Raw genomic sequence first — 21,272 nt, forward strand, 5'->3', positions numbered from 1 at the left:
TTGTACTGTCATGTACTGTATCAAGAAATATCCATGTCCAGTGATTGCTGGTCGCAGCTATGTTTTTTTTATTGATTAGGAGGTACATCAGACAAGGGTCTCTGGAGAGCTATGTTACAGTAGTAAATAATAAAATTAGTTTATAATGAAACAAGCTCAAGAGAGTGTTCTTAAGCAAAATAACATTAGAAAGGAACTGCCTTTAAATTTGAAAATGTAGGATAATTCTAGAAGTATCTAATAAGGACAAAAACATTGTAGAGATAAAGACTGCAGCTGTAACTTACCCTGCCCTGTGGTCTAGAGATGGGTTGTTATGTAACAGCAGGGGTTAAATTTAGTGTATGATAAAATGCACAAAGTAAAACTAATAGAGATATTCTAATTTTTAGAATAAAAGAAAACCGAAGCTATTCAAATCTAACGTCAATAATAAAAGGTTTTTACTACAACAGCAAAAGAACTGTAAAGGATGAAACAAAATATATCTGGTATAACAATGGATAACTTCTAGACAATTAAAAGGAAGTGGCTGATGTACCAAATGGATATTTCACTCAGGTGTGCACTAGGGAAAAATTCAAAAGTATGCCTCAGGCAGAGGAAGGGCAAAGCTCTTAAATTATACAGCAAGGGGTTTCATTCCTCCAGCATAGCACGTTGGAGAAATGTACGAGGTTATGGAAAATTAGGATTAGGGGAACACAGGTGCTCAAAGTCCTATATTAGCATTATAGTCCCTTCCTTTTTGCACGTTATTTACAGTCTAATTTCAATTTTAATCTAATTCGAATATGAAGAAAAAATAAATTCAAAGTATGTATATATGATAACAGTGTTATGTAATAACACTAAAATAAGCATACACAATTTGTTAAGGAACAAGGAATAGGTTTATTCCATGCTGAAAAAAGAAGAAAGAAAACACAACGTTTTGGCCGTGGAGCCTTTTTCTGGTGTGATCAATAACACAATTTGTTATTCACCTTGCCAAATACTCTGACAAAAAATCGCTAACAAGCCATACCGTAACATGAAAATAGAAAGGGAAGAAGACAAGCTTAATCATAGAATAATCATGAATAATAAATGCTCTTACTCATAAGAAATAAAATGTATGTCAAGGCTTTGATTTAGTTTAACACTAAATCAAAGCACATACAGTGCCTTTAGAAAGTATTCGGACCCCTCCACTTTTTGTACAATTTGCTGTGTTGTAGACTTATTTGAAAATTGATTGAATTGATTCTTTTTTGCCATCAATCGAATGTGCTAAAGCTGTTTTACAGTTTTTAGTGAATTACTTGATATTGCCCATTTGTATTTGCAAATGGTGATTTGGGAACTTGCTGAAAATGTCTTCCTGCTAGTTTGGAGATCCTCATGCATGGGCTGTAATACCCCTGTTTTGGTAGTGAAAATATTTTCGACACTCTAGTTAAAACAGTGTTGCAATCGCTAAAATGAGCTGTAGGCAGTATGAATTTCCAGCTTCCCTGAAGGCTACTGGTATGATGAACAGGTTGTAATTGGTGGCTTCTGCAATAAGCCTTCTGCCCCCCAGAGTCTGTCATTGTGCAAGTCTGGTGAATTTGCAGCTTAGCGTGTGCCCACATGTTTTAAAAGCACACATTAAAGCCCCCAGTAAAAAATTGTGGATAAAATTGTGCAGTCATTCACTGATGTCAAGCGGGGAAACGCTTCAGTGGAAATGCTCTGTTTTTGCATTAGCTACACTTGGTGAGCGCTCATGAAGAGCTTTAATATTTAAATGTGGTCCCTGCACATGATATGTATGATTTCCAGAAGGCAGTTTTTTTAGTTTTCTTTAAGGTCAATCAGTTTTGATTATTAATAAGTGAAAGCACAGATGCAGTGTATAAGCAATGGAGTGGCTGGTTCCCTGTTCTTATTCTTTGGATTATTTTTTTCTGCCTTTATTTTTGAGTATCTCAAGTCCAGATCCCTGAATAAACACTCATTACATTTGGCAAGATTATAAAGGTCCAAGGGAAGTTGTGTCAGAGTGAAAGTTAAGCCCACATGTTACATAGTTTGGCTGCCACATTTTCCATAGAAATTGAGGACTTTTTAAATTTATTTCTTCTGTGCAACATCTTAAATAAGATAAAAGGGGAATCTTCTACTTTACTGAATCTTGAAGACATTATTATTATGGGGCATATAGGAAACCATATGTAGCCTGTCAGATAGTGTCCTTATCTGTGATATTTTACCTCTCCTAAAAGTCAAATGCAAAACATGCTTAGAGGGTACCACTAGAGATATGGTCAGTATGTAACGTAAATAGTATTGCATTTCCACCCAGATATAAAAAAAATTAGCGTGCCCATGACGATTATTCCTAAATGGCAAGAGCAAAATTTCTCTTAACTTCTTTTAAAGTGCCACATGTGGTCATAGTTATTATCGAACACGTATAGAAAACAATGTGTCAAAAAATGTCCTTGCCTAAGACCAATGACATCCTAGAAGTCAAATGCATACAGTATGGGAACATATAAATAGTCCTTCTTAAAAATGACTTCTTATGCTGAAATCCTATATATAGCTTCTTATAATTTTCAAATAGGCTCGTTGTTTGGGACACGCGAATAAAACCTGCAGTAAGTATTGTATCAAAAAATGTCCATGCCCAACGATTGCCGGTCATAGCTGTGTTTTTTGTATTGTAATAGTATAGCAAAAGTCAGGAAAAGTATTTGCCCTAGTAGTGTGTGATCGACAGATCAGACAGGAAGATTAGGGCTCGTAAAGAGAAGGTTGTAGGTTCAAACCCCGGGTGAGGCATTGCTGTTGTTTCATTGAGCATAGTACTTCACTCAGTACTCATAATATAATATGCCCAGCTGTACAAATGGGTACAGCAGTCAGGTATTTTGAATAACCATTATAATATCAATAACATTTTGAGAAGTGTCATGCAGAATGTTCAGGTTCAGCAGTGGCAGAACATGTCGGTATCTTGCTCAGGAAGGGCTGTGTTCCTTTCCTTATTGCTGCTGTTTTGTGTTCAGGGTCTCTGCACCCTGGGAGGAGCTCCCCTCCACCAGGCAGCGTCCCAGAGGAGCAGCAGCAGATCGCCCGGCAGGGCTCATACACCAGCATCAACAGTGAGGGAGAGTTCATCCCTGAGATCGTGGAACAGACTGTGAGCATCTCTTCCTCCACTAGCCCACACCTCCTGTACTCTGTTCTCTTTATTAAGCGTCTTCAGTTCCCACCCAGGTTTAGAGACACTAAAATCGCTTAGTATTCTTGTATGGTAATCGGATGATTATAGCTACTGTCTGAAATTAAAGTCTTTTAATTACCGTTGCAATCGAAATCCATGGGGCAGCCAGATCCTATCCCAGCAAAGCAACACGCGCAAGGCGAGATACGCCCTGGACAGAATGCCAGTCCACCGTAGGGCACACACAGATACAAACACGCACACACTCCCACCAGGGCTGGTCTTTCCAGTCAAGCCAGTTGTTAACCTACCCATATGTCTTTGGACTGTGAGAGGAAACAGGAGAACCCAGCGAAGACCCACAGGGAAAACATAGAGACTCCATACAGACTGCACCCCAGAGACTGAACCCAGGACTCCAGTGCTAACCAATGCTCCACCGTCATGGTTATAATGGGGCACATAGGAAACCATATGCAGTCTGTGGAATAAGTGATGAAATCTAAATAGTGTAATAAGAAATCTAGTTTCTGAAATTTTTTTCACTCGGTCCTAGATTAGAGTTATTTAATCTTTTGCTGTGTTGTGTGCTGATGTAGTGTCGATGTGTGGTATTTTGTCAGGTGGCTTATTATAGAAGAAGGTTTAGACATACCAGGACTCTTTAAATCTCAATACAGATTCTAAACTGTGTGCAGCACAGACATGGATTCATTCATCCAGTAAGATGAAAGACGAACAAAGAAGGAGGATGTTAGACAAATTGATACTATGGAAGCAGGCTTTTGTGGGGATTCAGTGTTCACTTAATAGTCTGGTAATTGGAAAAACAGTGTATAAATTCTAAATCCTGTTTTCAGTATGGAAGCACAATATTGATTTAGTTTATTTTTACAACAGATCCTGGAACCCTTTGGAAGTGCTGAGGATTCTCTGTCAGACAGCTGTAAGTCATTAGACAGGTGAGTGGCAACCAGCCAGAAAACATGCAAGGAGTTGAGAGTTATCAGCATCATTCTTGGGCAAATTACTTGATACACTTAAGCTGAAGAAAGACATGTTTTAACCAGATGGCTGCATTCAGCACACAATGCACTGCATATACTTTAAAAAGAAGCCAACCAGGAAGATTGGTAGTGGAGGTGTTAGTGGGGCCAGCAGGGGGCGCTCACCCTGTGGTCCATGTGGATCCCAATGCCCCAGTATAGTGACAGGGACACTATACTGTAAACAGGCTCCGTCCTTCGGATGAGACGTAAAACCGAGGTGCTGACTCTCTGTGGTCATTAAAAATCCCAGGACGTTTCTCAAAAAGAGTAGGGGTGTAACCTTGGTGTCCTGGCCAAATTTTCCATTGGCCCCTACCAATCATGGCCTCCTAGTAATCCCCATCTGTGAATTGGCTTCATTACTCAGCTTTCCTCACCACTGATAGCTGATGTGTGGTGAGCGTTCTGGCGCACTATGGCTGCCGTCGCATCATCCAGGTGAATGCTGCACATTGGTGGTGGTGGAGGGGAGTCCCCATTACCTGTAAAGCGCTTTGAGTGGAGTGTCCAGAAAAGCGCTATATAAGTGTAAGCAATTATTATTATTATTATTATTATTATTATTAATAATAATAATAATAATAATAATAATAATAATATAAGTGATAGTGTTATCCTGATCCATGGAGATCATAGCCTCCTCTGTGATGCTTATGGAAGTAATTGCATTTATACAGTGCTTTTCATTCCAAAGGAACCCTTCCTTTGCATGTGGGAGGGGACTCATATCATCTACTACTGATGTGTAGGACTCCCCAATGTGACAAGTGTTATGTGTTAGGTGCTAACATCCCCACAACTGGAGAAGTGAGAAACTCTTTCATCGGTTGAATTCAGGGGGGACTTTAGGAATGCCAGATCCTTAAAGCTCAGAGTGAAGTTTAGCCGATTATCATAGTGCCGTGGTATCTTTCATAACCAATTAATCAGGACTGTGGTTTATAAATTCTCATCCAAGCAGTGGTACTCCATGTTGTAGTGTCACTGGTCACTGGTCATCATACTGGGCCACCATGTTGGTTTGGCAATTCTGGTTCAGTAGGAAATATTAGTCTTTTTGTCCATCCCATTACTGCCCAGACCTAGCTTTGCTTATTTTCTGAGATCTGACAAGATCAGACCCAAAGGTGATAGTGTCGCATAGCCCATTCACTCAGAAACTGCAATACCTAGGGTAATCATTATCTTAGCCTCGAAACAATGAACAATTAAAGGAAGTGGCTACATAGAAACTTCTAATGTGAACTTGGATAGCTGTTATCTTGGTTTTAATGTCCCTTTGTTATCATGATCTTGAATTATGATGTAAATTTATTGCAGATTAAACGAGAGGACTTAGTGCTTGAAGTGTTACTTCATAATAGGTCAGCATAAAGTAACAATGTATAATTTGATCCTCGAATTTCTGAGATTTCAGAGGATGGAACTATCCGAAACTGTACTCTTTTCTCTGTCGATGAGAATTATTTGACATCAAATACATTTATGCAAAAACACAAGTGCAATACAAATTACAAATTGAAATGGACATGTTTTTAGGCATTAAAGAGGTTCTGTATATAAATGTGGAATTGTTTTGTTCTGATAAAAAAAATTGAAAAGCCTTTTGATAAACTTTTGGAAGCATTCAAGAGATATTGTGTAATAAAGATTCAGCAATGTGTTATACTGTATGTGAGGACTCAAACACTGGCAAGAAAAATATGCAAGCTAAAGACAAAAACCTTGAACTCTATCGTTGCAGCCCTCCGTACTCACAGTCGGTGTCCAACAGAGAGAAGAGTTACATGAGTTACGAATATGCAGGTGGGACATTTGAGTGCCATAAGTAACTATTTTACTTCATAAATCACTTATAGAGACGGAATTTATAATGAAAATTATAAACTCCATTACATTTTTGCTCGCTCTGTCAGCCTGTCTTTTTGCTTCATTGTTGTGTTTTGTCTCCTTCTGATAAGATTAATAGTGAGGCAGTCTTTTAAAAAGCCTAAGATTTCCAATTTAATGGCAGAGAGGTTAAATGTTTAGTTAAATTGAAGAGACTTTACCGAACTGTGAATGACAGACATTGCTTGGATTTCATCTTTCTTGGATGTCTCTTTTATTCGGTCTCTACTTTTCATAAAACTTCATTTTTTCCCCCATTTCTACATAAGGGAAGTAAATAACGTCATCTCCCTTAGAAACGGCAACAAAAACAAAAAAAGCAATCATTATACATAACAGCTGCTTTCAATTGCTCTTGGCCTTCTAACACATTCTTTACGTAAAGCTCATGATTGTAGATCAGTGCTGGAGTCGGCAGTGGTCACCCTGCTACTTAGTAATTGCAGATTATTCAAGTGCTGTGCTAGAGATGCAAAAATTACTTTAAACACTGTTTTTCCCTTATAGACCTCCTCTCTGATAACCTTTTTGTACCATCTTTTAGAATTATTTGTGTTTCCCAGTTATAGTTCCTTTTATGAGAAAAGCAAGTGATGAATACAGGCCTACAGAAGGCACTTTTTTACACAAAGGGTGTTGGGAGTCTGGAAGAGAAGTACCCAGCCATGTTGTTGAAGCCAAGACCATCATGTCTCTTAAGAACCAGCTGTGACAGCCACTAAAAAGAAAACAAGCTTCTCTTGTTTACAAAATGTTTTGTATTCTGTGTGTTAGGTACTTACATTGGATATATGTAATAACATTAATACTATACTGAGAAAAACAAAGTTTAAAAGATGTATCTATTGAAATGAATGGCTGTAGCTCATGCCTATATTCATGTCCTTTATTTTATAACAGCAATTCCTTTCTAAAAGAATGGTTGCATGTACTGTAGATATTGGATTTGTCTCCTCAAAAACACTTGCTCTAACACTAGACCTAATTGATTGTACTACCCAACTACTTTCTAATTCTAAGTTCTGAATCTTTTGGTAAATTGTGCTCCGTTCTGTTTTGCTCCAGGTAACAGATATGGCAAAGGTGGCACCTTTCCAAGACAGTTTCACCTGCCCCGTCAGCAGAAGGATTACAATGATGGTAAGTGTGACAACGCACAATGAGATGGAAGTACAGAGAAGCTTTCAGCATAAAATAAGCATATTACAGCACATATTAGTGAATTATTTTTCAAGCGAGGATTTATTAATTTATTTCAGGATAATTGTAAATTCATAAAAGCACATATTCAGGAGAGATTTTTTTTTAGATGTGAAATATTACTGTAATGGAATGCTAATGCTAATGCAGGTCCATGTAAGATGAAAAGTTTTCCCATTATATTGCTCATGTAACCCTTTAGTATCCTTTCAAGAAGCAGTGCAGAAGTGAAGAATGTTTCCATATTTGGCTTTTGACGACATCATGAGTGGGTGCAGAGAGATGAATTGTCTGAGAAAAGGGCAAAGCAGCCTGAGAGAGCCTGTGCCAGCTGTCCCTTGTCTCACCGGTCGCCGTGTGTGCGGTGACGTCTCCCCAGGGCGCAGGACCTTCCCCCGCAGTTTCATGCCCCCGGAGAACCCCTTTCCGCTGGCATCCTCCAGCAGGACCCGCAGCTACAACGGGGACAGCGCGGCGTCCACCCTGCAGTACCACGACCTCAGGACCATCACCTGGAGCCCAGACAAGACCAGCCAGATCTCCGCCCCCTCCAAGTGTGAGTCCCCACCCGCGGGCCACAGCGGCACTCTTAACACTGGGCAAGCTTTGGGGGTGGCTCCACAGTCTGTTTTCGCCTCCACTTTTAACTAAAATTCAGCTTTTAATGATTCCAGGACTAAGGTATTTTGACATTAAGGAGGAAGTAACATGGTAATACGGCAGTCTCGCAATTTTACGTGCTCTCAATTTGTGGGGTCTCAGCTTTATGCGGGTGGCTCTGGAAAATCAAAAATATTGCAAAAATGCTTTACCCTCTGAAAAATGTATCAAGCATGCCTACCAGAGCTAGTTAGTGAGCCTATACAGTCATCTTATTTACTTTTATTTACTGTTTCTATACTTCTCTCTAATATCTTGAATTACTGTAAGAGGTTAGTAGCACATTAGTTGCAAGTCAACTGTATAGGCCTTTGAAAACACCAGGCGGTGGGATCAACTTTGTGCCATTGCTTTGGCAGCACTGTCGAAAACTCCTGCATCGAATATTAAGAGGCTTTTGTTTTCTTGAAACTAGTGGAATTAGTTTTAAATATAAAAATATAGTTTCCACAGAACAAGTTAAGCATGTGCTTTGGTTTCTGTAAATCATTCAAGTCAGCAGAAAAAGATCATCATAAGGGTGTTATTGTTGTGATTTCATCTAATAATCCCATTTAAAACCCATTTTGCTTTAATTTTTGTAATGTACTTCAGACATATGTTAGTACAGTTTGGCTTCTAGAGTAGTAAAATGATTGAACAAAAACATAGAAATGCATACACTCACAACTATATGTCATAATAAACCCACTCTAAATCTGTCTATAGTATTTAAGAGAGAAGCATCATTAATTTGTCCAGTCTGTGTTTATCATGAGAAAGCACCAGAATAGCCCCCTGTTGGACTGCAAGGGTATTTTTTAGTTACTAAAAATGGAATAATGTTCTGCCCTTTTGTGCTCATTCTTTGTTTTGATTTAGCTTGGCTTTAGTAATAATATTGAGTAATAATGTTTAATACTATGTATCATATTTTCAATGTGGATATTTAGGAACTGTTGGTTTGGGATTAAAGAATTAAGATGAGTATCAATCATTAGACTTTACCAAAGTAAACTGAGAACAGGAGAAACTTTTTAATAGAAAGGTCTCGATTATCGAGATGGGGCAAATGTCCCCATTTGTTTGTAAAAATTCTTCTTTCATATCCTAAACTTTGACTTTGTAGTGTAATGATCAAACTGGTTTAATGGCTAGATTAAGGAGAAAATAAGGAAACTGTGAGCAAGGTCAGTAAAAAAAATATTGGAAGAGTTGGTCTATGCCTATGAATTCACAGAAATTGAATAATGAATCTTTTTTTCTTTATTTCATACTTATATCTTAATGTGAATGTGGTAAAACATGATTAGTCCTTTAACAGCTGTACTGTGCTTATCCAAATAAAGTCTATAAAAGGGTTGTACTAGATTATTCACTACTGCCAAGTCGCCTGACAAAATACACAGTAGAGTCCTTGAAAAAAATAAATCCAAAAATGTGAAAGTTTGCCTAGTGATCTACATGCAATACTGTCTGAACACAATATCCTGTTGTGTCAGGAAATCTCACAGAGAACTGTATAGCTGGAGATTCTTCAGAATTTCTAGCCTGGATTAGCTTGATGAACTCTGTGTTAGTGAGCACAGAACACACCTTTTTAAAGTGGCCGCCCAATTACTCTTAACAAGACAGCTATTCCAGATTATACTAAATATGCGATTGGAATACTGACTAATAGAATAATTAGCTAACTTCAACAGCTAAGAGAATATGAATGATCAATCATCCAGCCTACAGCTAGTCAATTGCTGCTGGCTGAACATATACAACTAGCAATGGCTACAGTAGATTAGCTCTCACTCATTCAGGCTTGTTTTGATTTGCAGCCCCTCTTGCGCCAGTGAACTGGAGGCTTGGGAAACTCCTGGGGCGGGGAGCGTTTGGAGAAGTGTACCTCTGCTATGACGTGGACACAGGGAGAGAGCTAGCAGTCAAACAGGTGCCCTTTGACCCGGAGTGTCAGGATACCAGCAAGGTGAGAAAACTACTGTGGTCATCAACAGCTCAGCTGCACTCCCACTGCTTGCCTGCTCAGTACTGGGATGGGAGACCCCCCCAAATAAACCAGGTTGTTTCTGTAAGTAAAGGCAAACAGCAGGCTGGTGAGGTTTCATGTTGACATGTGCAGAGTATTGCATGCAGGTATTAAAACCAAAAGCTATCAATGCAAAACTGAAAATAAATTGAAAATGCTACTTAGAAAAAATACTTTATGTTTTTATGTTGTGTTAAGTGTTAATGTTATCCCATTTAATATCTTTTATACATTGTGGGGAAGCAATTTAAAGTAAACAAGGTGCTCGGTTACATGGAAACAGAGAATTTAAATCAAATAAAGTTATGTTGAAATTGTGCACTGCTCTTGTAAGACCTCATTTAGAATGAGTGTGCAGTGTATACAATTTTGGCCACCACATTATAGAAAATATAGTTGGGATCAGTTCAGCAAAGAGTAGTCAGATACATTTTGGGATCTAGGGGAATGCCATTTTCACGTTACTGACAGGCTAATAGATCCTTGAATAGACCTGTTCAATCAACAATAAAAAACACAAACCAGAGGACACAAGTTGTCACTACTTGTGATCTGGAGGTATTCTTTATGCAAGGGGTTGTCGAGGCTGATACCTTGGCTTCTTTCAAGAAACATATAAGATCACTTTATTGACCATATACAATTTCTGGTATTAGGAATTTGTCTTTTCGCATACCCCAACTTGCTCTCCATGAGACCCACAGACATACAAACACAGACAGGGAGAGAAGCTTGGGGTCAGAGTGCAGGGTCAGCCATTTATACAGCGCCCCTGGAGCAGCTTGGGTTAAGGGCCTTGCTCAGGCGCCCAACAGAGTAGGATTCCTCTGCCGGCCGTGGGATACAAACCGGTAACCTTCCAGCCACAGGTGCAGATTCTTAGCCACAGAGCCACCGCACTGCTCCTTGATATGGAAATGGATGAGATCTTATGTGTTGATGGACCAGTAGGTGGTACTCCTCGCTCTGGATAAGCATTTCCAGTCCAGTGCCCCAGGCTGGTCATCTGAGAAATGGTTGCCGAATGAGGCTCCATCCTTAAGAGTGGATGTGAACCTGAGATTCTGACTGCTAGATCTTTAAAGATTCTGTGACAGAGTTCTTAATAGTAGAGGTGTTAATGCCGGTGTCCTGGGTGAATATCACTGTATAATAAGGCCTCTGTTCATTTCCCTTTATATAAATTGTTGAAGTAAATTTGCACTTCTTCACCAGCTCTGTAGTGGGGTTGCTGGCATTTCATGCAGGTGCACTTAATTGCAGTGCAGAAGCAATTAGTCATTTGGCAGGTTTTTTATTGCCAAGCAACACTACCTGTCTTCATGTTATTGATGGAAGTTATGGCTGTGGCAGTGATTAATGCTTTGCTATTGATCATAGTTTAAAAAAATAGATTGAATTGATCAACAGACAGCATGAAGGAGTAAAAAACAACATCACAATACAAGCCATGCTGTGCATGACAGAGTGAAACTGCTGGAACTTTACTAAAGCAATTCAACAGTAACAAATTATTGTAGTTTCTGCTGACGGTGCTTGAAATAATAGGTTAATTTTCACACAATAAGGAATTCACTCAAACTGGAAACTAGTAGGGAAGCTCTTTACTTGCATAGAACTCTTTTGGCTTGAAATTTTTACAGTGGAAAACTGCAGTATTCAATGTCAGTAGTGATCAAGCTACATACTGACGTATTGAGCCTACATGGTAGTAACATTAAAACCCTCTTATCTACTGCTTTGCCATGTTCTTCATGATAGCTCTTATACTTTCCTTTTAATGTCCAGGCTAAATGGAGCTGGTTGTAAATATGTGCATAACATTTGTCTGTGCTGTGTAAAACTGAAATTTGAATACTGTATATTCTCATATTATGTGCTAACACTCAAAGATAGAGAAGATAAAAATTCTCTCACAGGGCTAGATGGCTGTTAGCTGTGTTGTATTTTCCCTGAATGTATACTTTGTGCAATATCAAGAAAATAGTATTATATGCAATAACAAAATACAGTACATGCACTTTGTTGGAAAGGACAGAATCAACAGAGATAACTGATCTTGCATATGTGCTGTTATTGATGTCTACACTTTAAAAAAAACTCTATACTTGAAAAAGATTGTAAAATGTTTTACGAATGACAGAAGTCTCATTCTCTCATTGTGTTTTAGTACATATTAGCTGTGGCACAACACATTCTGAAATGTTGGTTTATTAAGTAAGATGTACATTTCCAAATTCAGTACATACAGCACTATTCTAGGGATATTGAAGCTGTAGTAAAAATGGTTTGATGGGAAACTAGTTGTCATTTTTCTGTGCAGGAAGTGAATGCCTTGGAGTGTGAGATTCAATTGCTAAAGAACCTTCGCCATGACAGGATTGTGCAGTATTACGGCTGCTTGCGAGACCCGGAGGAAAGAAAACTGTCAATTTTTGTTGAATTCATGGCAGGGGTGAGTGTCCTTCTCATTGTGGTCTGTCTATAGAATGCTGAATGGAACTCAGTTCCATAGCATTAAAACAGTTTGACCACTATTTTTTTTTCACTGCACTGGCTTAACATGCTGCTATGCTGCTGACCTTTTCAATTAACTGTTTAACGAAAAGGGTATAACAAATGCCAAGTTATGTTTTAAAAAATGCCCTGTTCCAGGTCACAATCTGAAGATGGACTACGACCAGTGTACTCAATGACAATAATTAGCTTACTAAAGAAGTTAAAAATCAAGCATCTGCCTAAGATAAATCATAGTTATTCCTGTCCTTAGATCTGCTAAATTGGACAAAACTGCGTGTTAATAGGTTAAAGAGGATTTGCCCTACACAATGGTGTTTTTTTAAAAAGGCAAGCGGATATAACATTGTATGAGGTATAGCAGTAGATTCATAATTTGAGTGTGACTGCTTGATTCTCTTTGATATGCATTGTTTAAAAAATCGTGAATGTTTATATTGTAGGAATATTTCTGGCAATGTTACCAGTGGCCTGGGCCAGCCATGTCATTTTCCATTTCCCCTGCACCTCCTTGACCAGTAAACAGTGTGATGAGAGTGTGCTTCACACTGCTGTAAAACACTGATAAGATTTAGGCCTTTGAGATTGTGGAGTGGATCAGGTTACAGCTGGAGCCGCTTTAGATAAGAAGAACTAAAGAGGTGCTAATCCCAGTTTAACACAAGAGAAAATGAAAAAGGTGTTGAGCTCTGCTTTTGAAAAAGTATTTACAAAGATAATGTACATACTATTTAGCCTTTTGGTGAGTGAGAGTATGTGGTCGAGGTGTGTTTTGAAATTGTAAAGTTGTTGTTTTTACACAGGACAGCGGAAAAAAGGGAAGTTGGCAAGGATGCACAGCTCTACATCTTTAGTCTTAAGATGCCAGTAAATTTAGTGGAAGCAATGAGTAAACATAACACCTCACTTTAATAACATTAAAGGCCAGTAGTGTGTAGAAACTGAAGAAAACGCTGCAAAAATGCTGACTATAGGATGCACTTAGGCACAGGATGCAATGCTTTCTGGCTGTAAGATATCTGCAAATAAACATGTTACATTGAATGGGAATAGATTATTCTCAGAGAATTTACAAGTATTATTCTGAAACGTGACATCAGTTACACTCCTAGGTTGAAAATGTGCATTTAGGCAGACAGTTTTTCTTATATTACTGATGACCTGATCCATCTGTAAACATGGGACAAGCAATGTGGACACTTGGCATCTCTAATCAAGTGAATCAAGATCCTAACTGTTAGTTCTGTGGATCTGGCCAATACTGATGCAAACTCCCTCTGAGGAATACTTATTAATATGTGGTAAAACTATACCTCCACAGTGGTCAGGAATAATGTGCATGTTACATCTGGTGGTGCGGCCTTAAAAAAGGATTTCACAGATATCAATCAAGAAGGACCATTGCAAGAGCCTTTCCTCATAAGACGCCACGCCCTTGAATAGCCATCACAGAAAATGGAAACCAAAATGTGTTTGAAAATATGGTCTCTACTTGTTCTCGTGCACATTACATTTTGTTGAACAAGAACATAATTTTGGGCTGTGATGTTGCAAATTCCAAATTTCCCTTTTTTGGCGGATTATTCAGCAAATAAACTGTTAAAATGAGACAGTAAATGTTCTTTTTTTCCTCATTTGTGTCTGTGTTGGTGTTGTTCACCAGGGTTCAATAAAGGACCAGTTGAAAGCCTACGGAGCTCTGACAGAGAATGTAACCCGTAAATATACTAGGCAGATCCTTCAGGGAGTCTTCTACCTTCACAGCAACATGATTGTACACAGGGACATTAAAGGTAAATTATTGTCTCCTTGCAGTTGGCAAAAGTCCTGCGGTATTACAAATGAAAATATTTCTGCTCAAAAGAGTTAGAAAAAAACAGATGAAAAGTTATGGTTTTAATTAACGTAATGAATATTTAATAAGATTAATCCATCATAATAATATTAAATTCACACTTATAATGCTCACTTTTATACCATGTTAAGTAAAAGGCAAATCAAGACAGCTGAATTCACAATTTCATCTAACTTCCATGTCTAAAGCAGCACTTTCAAAAGGACTGGTTTGGCATTTCTTATTGTCAGACAAAATATTCTCTAAGAGTCTGCCAGAAACCACTCTGACTTCATCCTAGAGGAAGGAACAGTCAGAAAGCCATAGCTTGATAACTCTGGAAGTACAGTGCATGGAGTGAGCAGTTTCCTGTTACAAACCGGAACAAACTGGAACTCCAAGCAGCTAGTGTGGTTTCTTTATCATTTCAAATCCTAAAGCACATATTAAACATTACTATAAGTCAAACTTTTTGAGATTTGCTGATCAATCTTACTAAGAGCTATAAGAAAACTTTCTTGAGGTATGATTAGAATAGATTCACTGATATTATGCAGTGGAACAACTTTTCTTTTCTGGATATGGAATACTGGTGGGTAGGATGAATTAGTCACTACTCAAATAACCACAAAGCTGCAATCAGGCCTGTCTAGGATTGTTCCTTTGGAAAAACACAGTGCTGGGTGGGGACACAAGTAATTAAAATGTATCAGGCTGTGAACTTGTAAAAATCTGCAACATTTTATAAGTAATATTTTTCTGTTATTCTTTTGGTTAGACTATTGCAGTGTGGTTAAATTAAGAAGCAAATGAGATACTGGACTTAAATGAAGTTAAGAGCACTTCAGCCTTCAGAAAGGCAATTTTTTAGGAATTGCTGTTTCATTTTATTTTTATTTTTGATGTTGTTTTCCAGGGGCTAACATTTTAAGAGATTCTTCTGGGAATGTGAAGCTGGGCGACTTTGGTGCAAGCAAGCGAATACAGACAATCTGTATGTCAGGCACTGGAATCAAATCGGTGACCGGGACACCTTACTGGATGAGCCCAGAGGTTATCAGTGGAGAAGGTTATGGCAGGAAAGCTGATGTTTGGTAAAGAGCTTGTTTTTCATGCTGCTATTTCTGTAGGCGTTTTTAATGTCTTTATTTCACTGTTGATCAGGCCTGTTTAAACAATTCAGAGGTCTGTATATTTTACTATCTCATATATTTTTAATCGCTATAGCATGTTTCAACCAGTGTTATGTTTAATACTCTGTGTAATTATTTTTTTATTTTAAGCAACAATACCTAATTTAATTTAATTTAATTCTTAGTTATGCAGATGCCTGTTAATAGCAATATTAAAATGGCCTTACCACTAACTTGGATGGATAAATCTTAATACAAACATTTAATTTTTAAAGTATTTTTAAATTGCTAGATGAACTCAATGTCCTCATCTCCCCTGTAGCCTTTCTGCTGTTCAGCAATTGCTACACTTCTCTGATTTAATGTCCCTGTAGACATCAACAAGCAGACAAGCAGTGATATTTTACATGCTACGGGTAGTAAGTCTGGGGGCAATAAATACTGTACCTTCACTAGCAGTATTTTAAACAGATCAGGTCAGCTAAATAGCTGAGGGAAATAAAACTAACAGAATCTTGATTAATGAGGATAGTGATCTGCAAGAGTTTTGATTTGTATCTTGTATAATTGTATAATACAATTTGTATTTGTAATAGTAAGTATAGCAATGCTAACTTGTTTAGCAATGTAAATTCTGTGGTGTCTGTCAAGAGTGGGATAAACATGATTTGGGTTTTTCCAGTTCTGACTTTTCAAATGCTTACAAATGATCTTAGATGCACTTCATGATTTTGGAATGGTAGAGCCCAGAAATTAGGATCCAACTTATTTCTAGTCAGTCACCACATCCTTATAGCTAAGACTACACCATTCTCAGCCCATTTCACATCCCTGTCCCCCTCATCTTTCCATCTAAGCATTCTGCAAACATAATCTGATGGGGCAAGCTTTCTTTATATCTGTCTCAACTGAGAAAGACTGTTGTACAGGAGTTTGTGTTTGTGCTAGCTGTGATCAGTATCACTGCTAGTATTTTTAATTAATTTTCTAACGAGTTAACATAAAACGCAGAATGGCAATGTGGAAGTGTTCTCTCCCTTGAAATGAAATGTTTATCTTGAAGACCTTGTCTATCTCTGCCTTTTTGTACTTTAACTCAGAGCAAAAAGGAAGTTTTGGTGAGGCAATTTGATTTGTGTGTGGGAACCAACAGCCATAGCAAACAGTACATCTTGTCTCTAGGGCAAAGACATTAGCAGATACAACACTTTTGAAACACACGACTCCTGTGAACAAAATGACTGGTTTTTAAAATTGCATTCATCAAGTCATCTCTTACTTAACGAACCCAGGAAGTCAGGTTCAGCAAGTTGCTTGGGTACTTTTATACATGTATTATTCTGATTCGTCCACTGTAATTAACAATTAACTCACCTTGACATTCAATTAGGTTAAACTGAAATGCATTAGTCACAGTGAGAGCCTGATACCTTGTCTGTTCTTGGTAGCAGCCAGAAACCTGTTGTCTATAATCCAGCTTACCTAGTGCCTGTCTGGCTAGAGGCTTGTCCCAGCTGATCTGTGTGTCTGTCTGATGTGACAGGAGCGTGGCTTGCACTGTGGTGGAAATGCTGACTCAGAAGCCGCCCTGGGCAGAGTATGAAGCCATGGCTGCCATCTTCAAAATTGCCACCCAGCCAACCAAGCCGGCGCTGCCCGACGGCGTGTCGGACTCCTGCAGGGACTTCCTCAGGCAGGTGTTTGTCGAGGAGAAGCGGCGCCCCACAGCCGAGGAGCTGCTGAGCCACCCGTTCGTGCAGGGCAGCTTCTAGAGCAGCCTCCAGTGGCAGATCCCAGTAACCTGTGCACTTTAGCCGCACCTCTGTCGTGCAGTATGGCTGAACTCATCACCCGTTGTCTTCTCCTGGGAGACCAAGAATGTTAAAGAAAACCTCCAGTTAACCAGTTTATTTACACGGACCAACGCTTTGCACTACGCTGTGTTTACTCCCTGCTACAAGGATGAAATGGTGATACCCACTGGCAAAGAGCACTCCAAAAACCACACAATCGTCATCAGCAGGAGCAGGTGACCATGGGATGTACAATGTCAGAACTGAGGTTTACACTACTTAGCCATCCCACCAAACAGAGCTGGTCTGACCGTGGAGTTAATGCATCCAGTCTGCCCTTGAATACAGAGTACTGGTGGCATTCTGCTTGTGGTGACAACGTCTTCACGCTGGGTTCATTCCTGAATTGTCAAAATGATTGTATTTGTCTAGCTGTGGACAGAAAGTATTAATCATCATGGTCAACAGTGTAATGAAGTTTTTAAATGCCTTGTTTCATAAGACCTACATAATTCCTGAGCGGCAAAAAAAAAAGGAGAGACTGATAGAGATTATTTTTTTTACACCTGTCAGAAACTCACCCGCTGATGGGGGAAAAAAAGTGTGTCCAGTAGCACTTTAGAAGTGTTTCATTAAAAATAAATTGTATTAATCTTAAATAGGATTTTTATTCTGCATAGGGGATAGCTCAACTTTATCAAAGTTTGAAAACGATCAAATGAAACAAAATGCGTTTTTTTTTTCATATTTCTCAGTCTGCTCGGGAGCTTGTGTTTATATTCTACTATTGTATTATTTAAAGTATTTTCCACCCAGGTGTTGGGGGGGAAAATCAAAACCTTTTTGATGAACAGAATTTGTACCCTAGCAAGCACAGTCATTATATTTGTGGCACTTTTTGTACTTTATATTTGTAGGGAACAAGAATTTAGAATAATTAATTAAATGTATTTTACAATAGAAAAAAAAGCATTTCTAAATAAATATTTTTTCAATTTATTTTAATGTTTCCATACAAACCGTACACTTTGCATTGTTTCAGTTGGTTTGATAAACAAGCAATATTATGATATAGAGATTTGCTGTTCATGTTGTTGTTGAACACCATTTTTATCATATGATTATGAGCTAATGCAAGTGTAGCTGATATACAGTATACAGTACAGTGTTGTAAAACTGACTGCCTTGCAGCTACGAAGGAACTCCCTTGATTTAAAAAAAAACAAATCTTTAAAAAAAACAGATGTAGCTGAATCTGTGAAATAATAAGATTTAAGTAAATACAAATATAAGTGTGATAATTATAAAAATAATTCCTTCCATTTATGTGACACTTAATCTCAATGGAAATAGATATATAGTTTACTTCTCATATGGTGCTTTACATTCACTTTATCCACAACAGAAGTCTGACACCCACCCGGGTGATAAACAGAAATTGCTACATCTAAAACAGCAGACTGTAACCCTTGCTCTGAAGCCATATCACTGCATATTTTATTAGGCAGATTGAAATTCTGTGGGATGTGGCCATTTCTCTTGAGAAAATACTTCAGTTTAGTAAATACCCTGCTGTATAAATCAGACTTTAGGTTGGCTTCAGAAATGAGAATTAGTCATCAATTGACCTACCTGGTAAAATAAAGGAATAAAAAAACAGCTGTGATTAATTAAGTGTCCGGTGCTCAGATGTGCTTGTGAATCCATTTGAAGATAACCTCCGCAGGTTACAGGCTGGTTTATAAGAATGAATCAAAACGACTTTGAACCTCTTGAGTATTTTTATTGTGGTCGAGCATATTTTCATGGCACAGTCCCTATGATATGATTAGGAGTTTGAGTACGTTTATTATCATTATTCAGAACTGAACTTTGTAGAATGTGGAAAGCATAGATAATGTAGATTTTTTTTATAATGCATGGATTAAACTATCTCCCAGTCCTCTTGTTTTGAGGTTGAGGTTATTAAGAAGCCATGTCAATTGATAGTTTTGCAGATTTTCCCAAGTTCCAAAAACATTTTGTTACAAGCTACACCATGACTGGATCATATATATACTGAATCGAAGGAAACTGTAAAAAAAACAATAAATCAGATTGACTATAAGTGTTCCAAGTATTTGTTAAAGTAACACTAGTCCTGAGCTTATTTTTGGAATTCACCTTTGTTGAAACAATAAAAAATGATATGTTCAGAGAAACCACATTTGTTCACCACTCTATTTATAATGTAGAAGTGGTAGAAGTTCTCAGCCTGTCAAATATGATTTGTAAAGAAAGCTTTTAGAAGCTCCAGAATATTTTTTAGACAAAAGAGGTAATACTTTTTAAGCACTTTTGTGTTTTTGTGACCTGAAACAAACAAACATGCATTCCATTTCAGAATCCAAAGTACAAAAATAACCATTTTATTTTGTACATCGAGCAGGTTTCACATGACTCAACTATTTTTTTAATGATTGTATATTTCAATACATATTGTACTGCACTTTTATTTTATAAAGAGAAATAGTATATGTTAAGAGTATGATCTGCCAAATGTAAACATGAAGATGAGAATCAAGCCAACGGTTTGTAAACACGCAGTGGTTCATAGTTCTCATGAATGAAACTGCAGTGCATACTGTTTATCGTACAGGTTATGAATGAGGCCATGTCTGAAGATCAGAGGCCTTTATGAAAAAATCTGGGAACATTGTGTAATTAATTATTGTACATTTAAGAGCATAAATTAAACATTTTTAAGACTATTTAGCCTAGTTGTTTCTTTTTATGTATTGAATAACAAATATAAATACTGGAATTAAAAGGCTTTTTCTATCTTTTGTGAATACTTATATTGAGATGCAATAATTAACATATTGCTTAGTTCAATGCCTATGTAGGTAAGTATATTTAGAACCTCCAGTTTACTAAGGACTCTCTGAATTTAGAATTGTCAGTTCTCTGGGCAACAGCTCCTGGAACCACAGTGGAGAATGAGGAACTGTAGATGGGCACCTGTGACACACCTTCAAGCCATTCATCTTTTCAGACATCTGAGTCCTGCAGCAATTTCCAGGAGGTTCTATGCTGAGGTGCATCACTGACAATATCAGGAGTTTGCCAGCTGGTGCAGAAGTTGCAGGTGTCAGGAGCCAAGAGAGCACTAGGTTCCCAGACCTAATCTCTATTCCCAGGACTGTCTCTGCTTGGTGGCACTGAGTCAGTCATGTGCAGTCACTAAAGGAACTGTCACAGCTGTCCAGTTCGAGTAGGGAGCTGTGTCTGCCGCACATGTGAACTGCAAAGGAACAGGTAAAGGCTTATTCCGTGCTGAAAGGAAGAGAGACACAGCTCTTCGGCTGTGGAGCCTTCTTGAGGTTAGCCGAAACATTGTCTCTTTTCTTTTCCTTTCAGCATGGAATAAATTTACCTGTTCCTTGACAGCCTACATGCTGATATGGTTCCCTGCTTGAAAGTTTTCAACCTATTTGTGCTGTGACCCACTACACCTTCCGCTACTGTATATATTTTTCTAGATCAATCTGTCATTCTTTCTCCTTGCTCCTTGCTCCTCTCACTAAACTGGCATTCTGGCTCTTCACAGCCATCTGTTCCAAGACCAGGCTTTCTAACCACCTCCTGTTCCTCTACAGATGTCATAATATCATTCCTAAAAGATCACACCTAAAGAAGCCTCCACAGCCGAACAGCTGTCTAGTGAAAATCCTGTAGTTTAAGCATGTGTTTTCCTTGAGAGAAAAGGAAGCCCAAATCCTGCCCCCCCCCCCCCCCCCCCTTACAATTTTAAAATTAAATTTAAAAGGAGAATTGTAACAGTACACATCCTGTTGACAGTTTGAAACAAAATCTGGATTAGGATTTTAGGAAAGCAGTCTTGTTTAGCAACAGAAAGGGAGACCCCTGCTGGCTAGTTATGGCGTATATCTACAGAACCCTATCCATAACAGGCATCCATAACAAGACGTCCTCCTCCACAG

General features: G+C 38.3%; 1 protein-coding gene across 8 annotated transcripts in view; it reads left to right on the forward strand.

The window, feature by feature from the left end:
* The window catches only part of map3k22 (mitogen-activated protein kinase kinase kinase 22), a 71,883-nt gene extending 51,845 nt beyond the window's left edge, over positions 1-20,038 (forward strand). For all 8 annotated transcript variants that reach the window (XM_088918471.1, XM_088918463.1, XM_088918466.1 and 5 more), the window contains 10 exons: positions 3,039-3,172; positions 4,097-4,158; positions 5,990-6,051; positions 7,201-7,275; positions 7,715-7,891; positions 9,804-9,952; positions 12,336-12,467; positions 14,193-14,322; positions 15,280-15,457; positions 17,040-20,038. In XM_088918471.1, the coding sequence (XP_088774597.1) occupies positions 3,039-3,172; positions 4,097-4,158; positions 5,990-6,051; positions 7,201-7,275; positions 7,715-7,891; positions 9,804-9,952; positions 12,336-12,467; positions 14,193-14,322; positions 15,280-15,457; positions 17,040-17,268 (1,328 nt within the window). In that variant the 3' untranslated portion in view covers positions 17,269-20,038. The remainder of the gene's footprint in view (positions 1-3,038; positions 3,173-4,096; positions 4,159-5,989; positions 6,052-7,200; positions 7,276-7,714; positions 7,892-9,803; positions 9,953-12,335; positions 12,468-14,192; positions 14,323-15,279; positions 15,458-17,039) is intronic.
* Positions 20,039-21,272: the final 1,234 nt, after the last annotated feature.

This window comes from Atractosteus spatula, chromosome 6 (genome assembly GCF_055471065.1).
Source record: "Atractosteus spatula isolate fAtrSpa1 chromosome 6, fAtrSpa1.hap1, whole genome shotgun sequence".
Lineage (NCBI taxonomy): Eukaryota > Metazoa > Chordata > Actinopteri > Semionotiformes > Lepisosteidae > Atractosteus > Atractosteus spatula.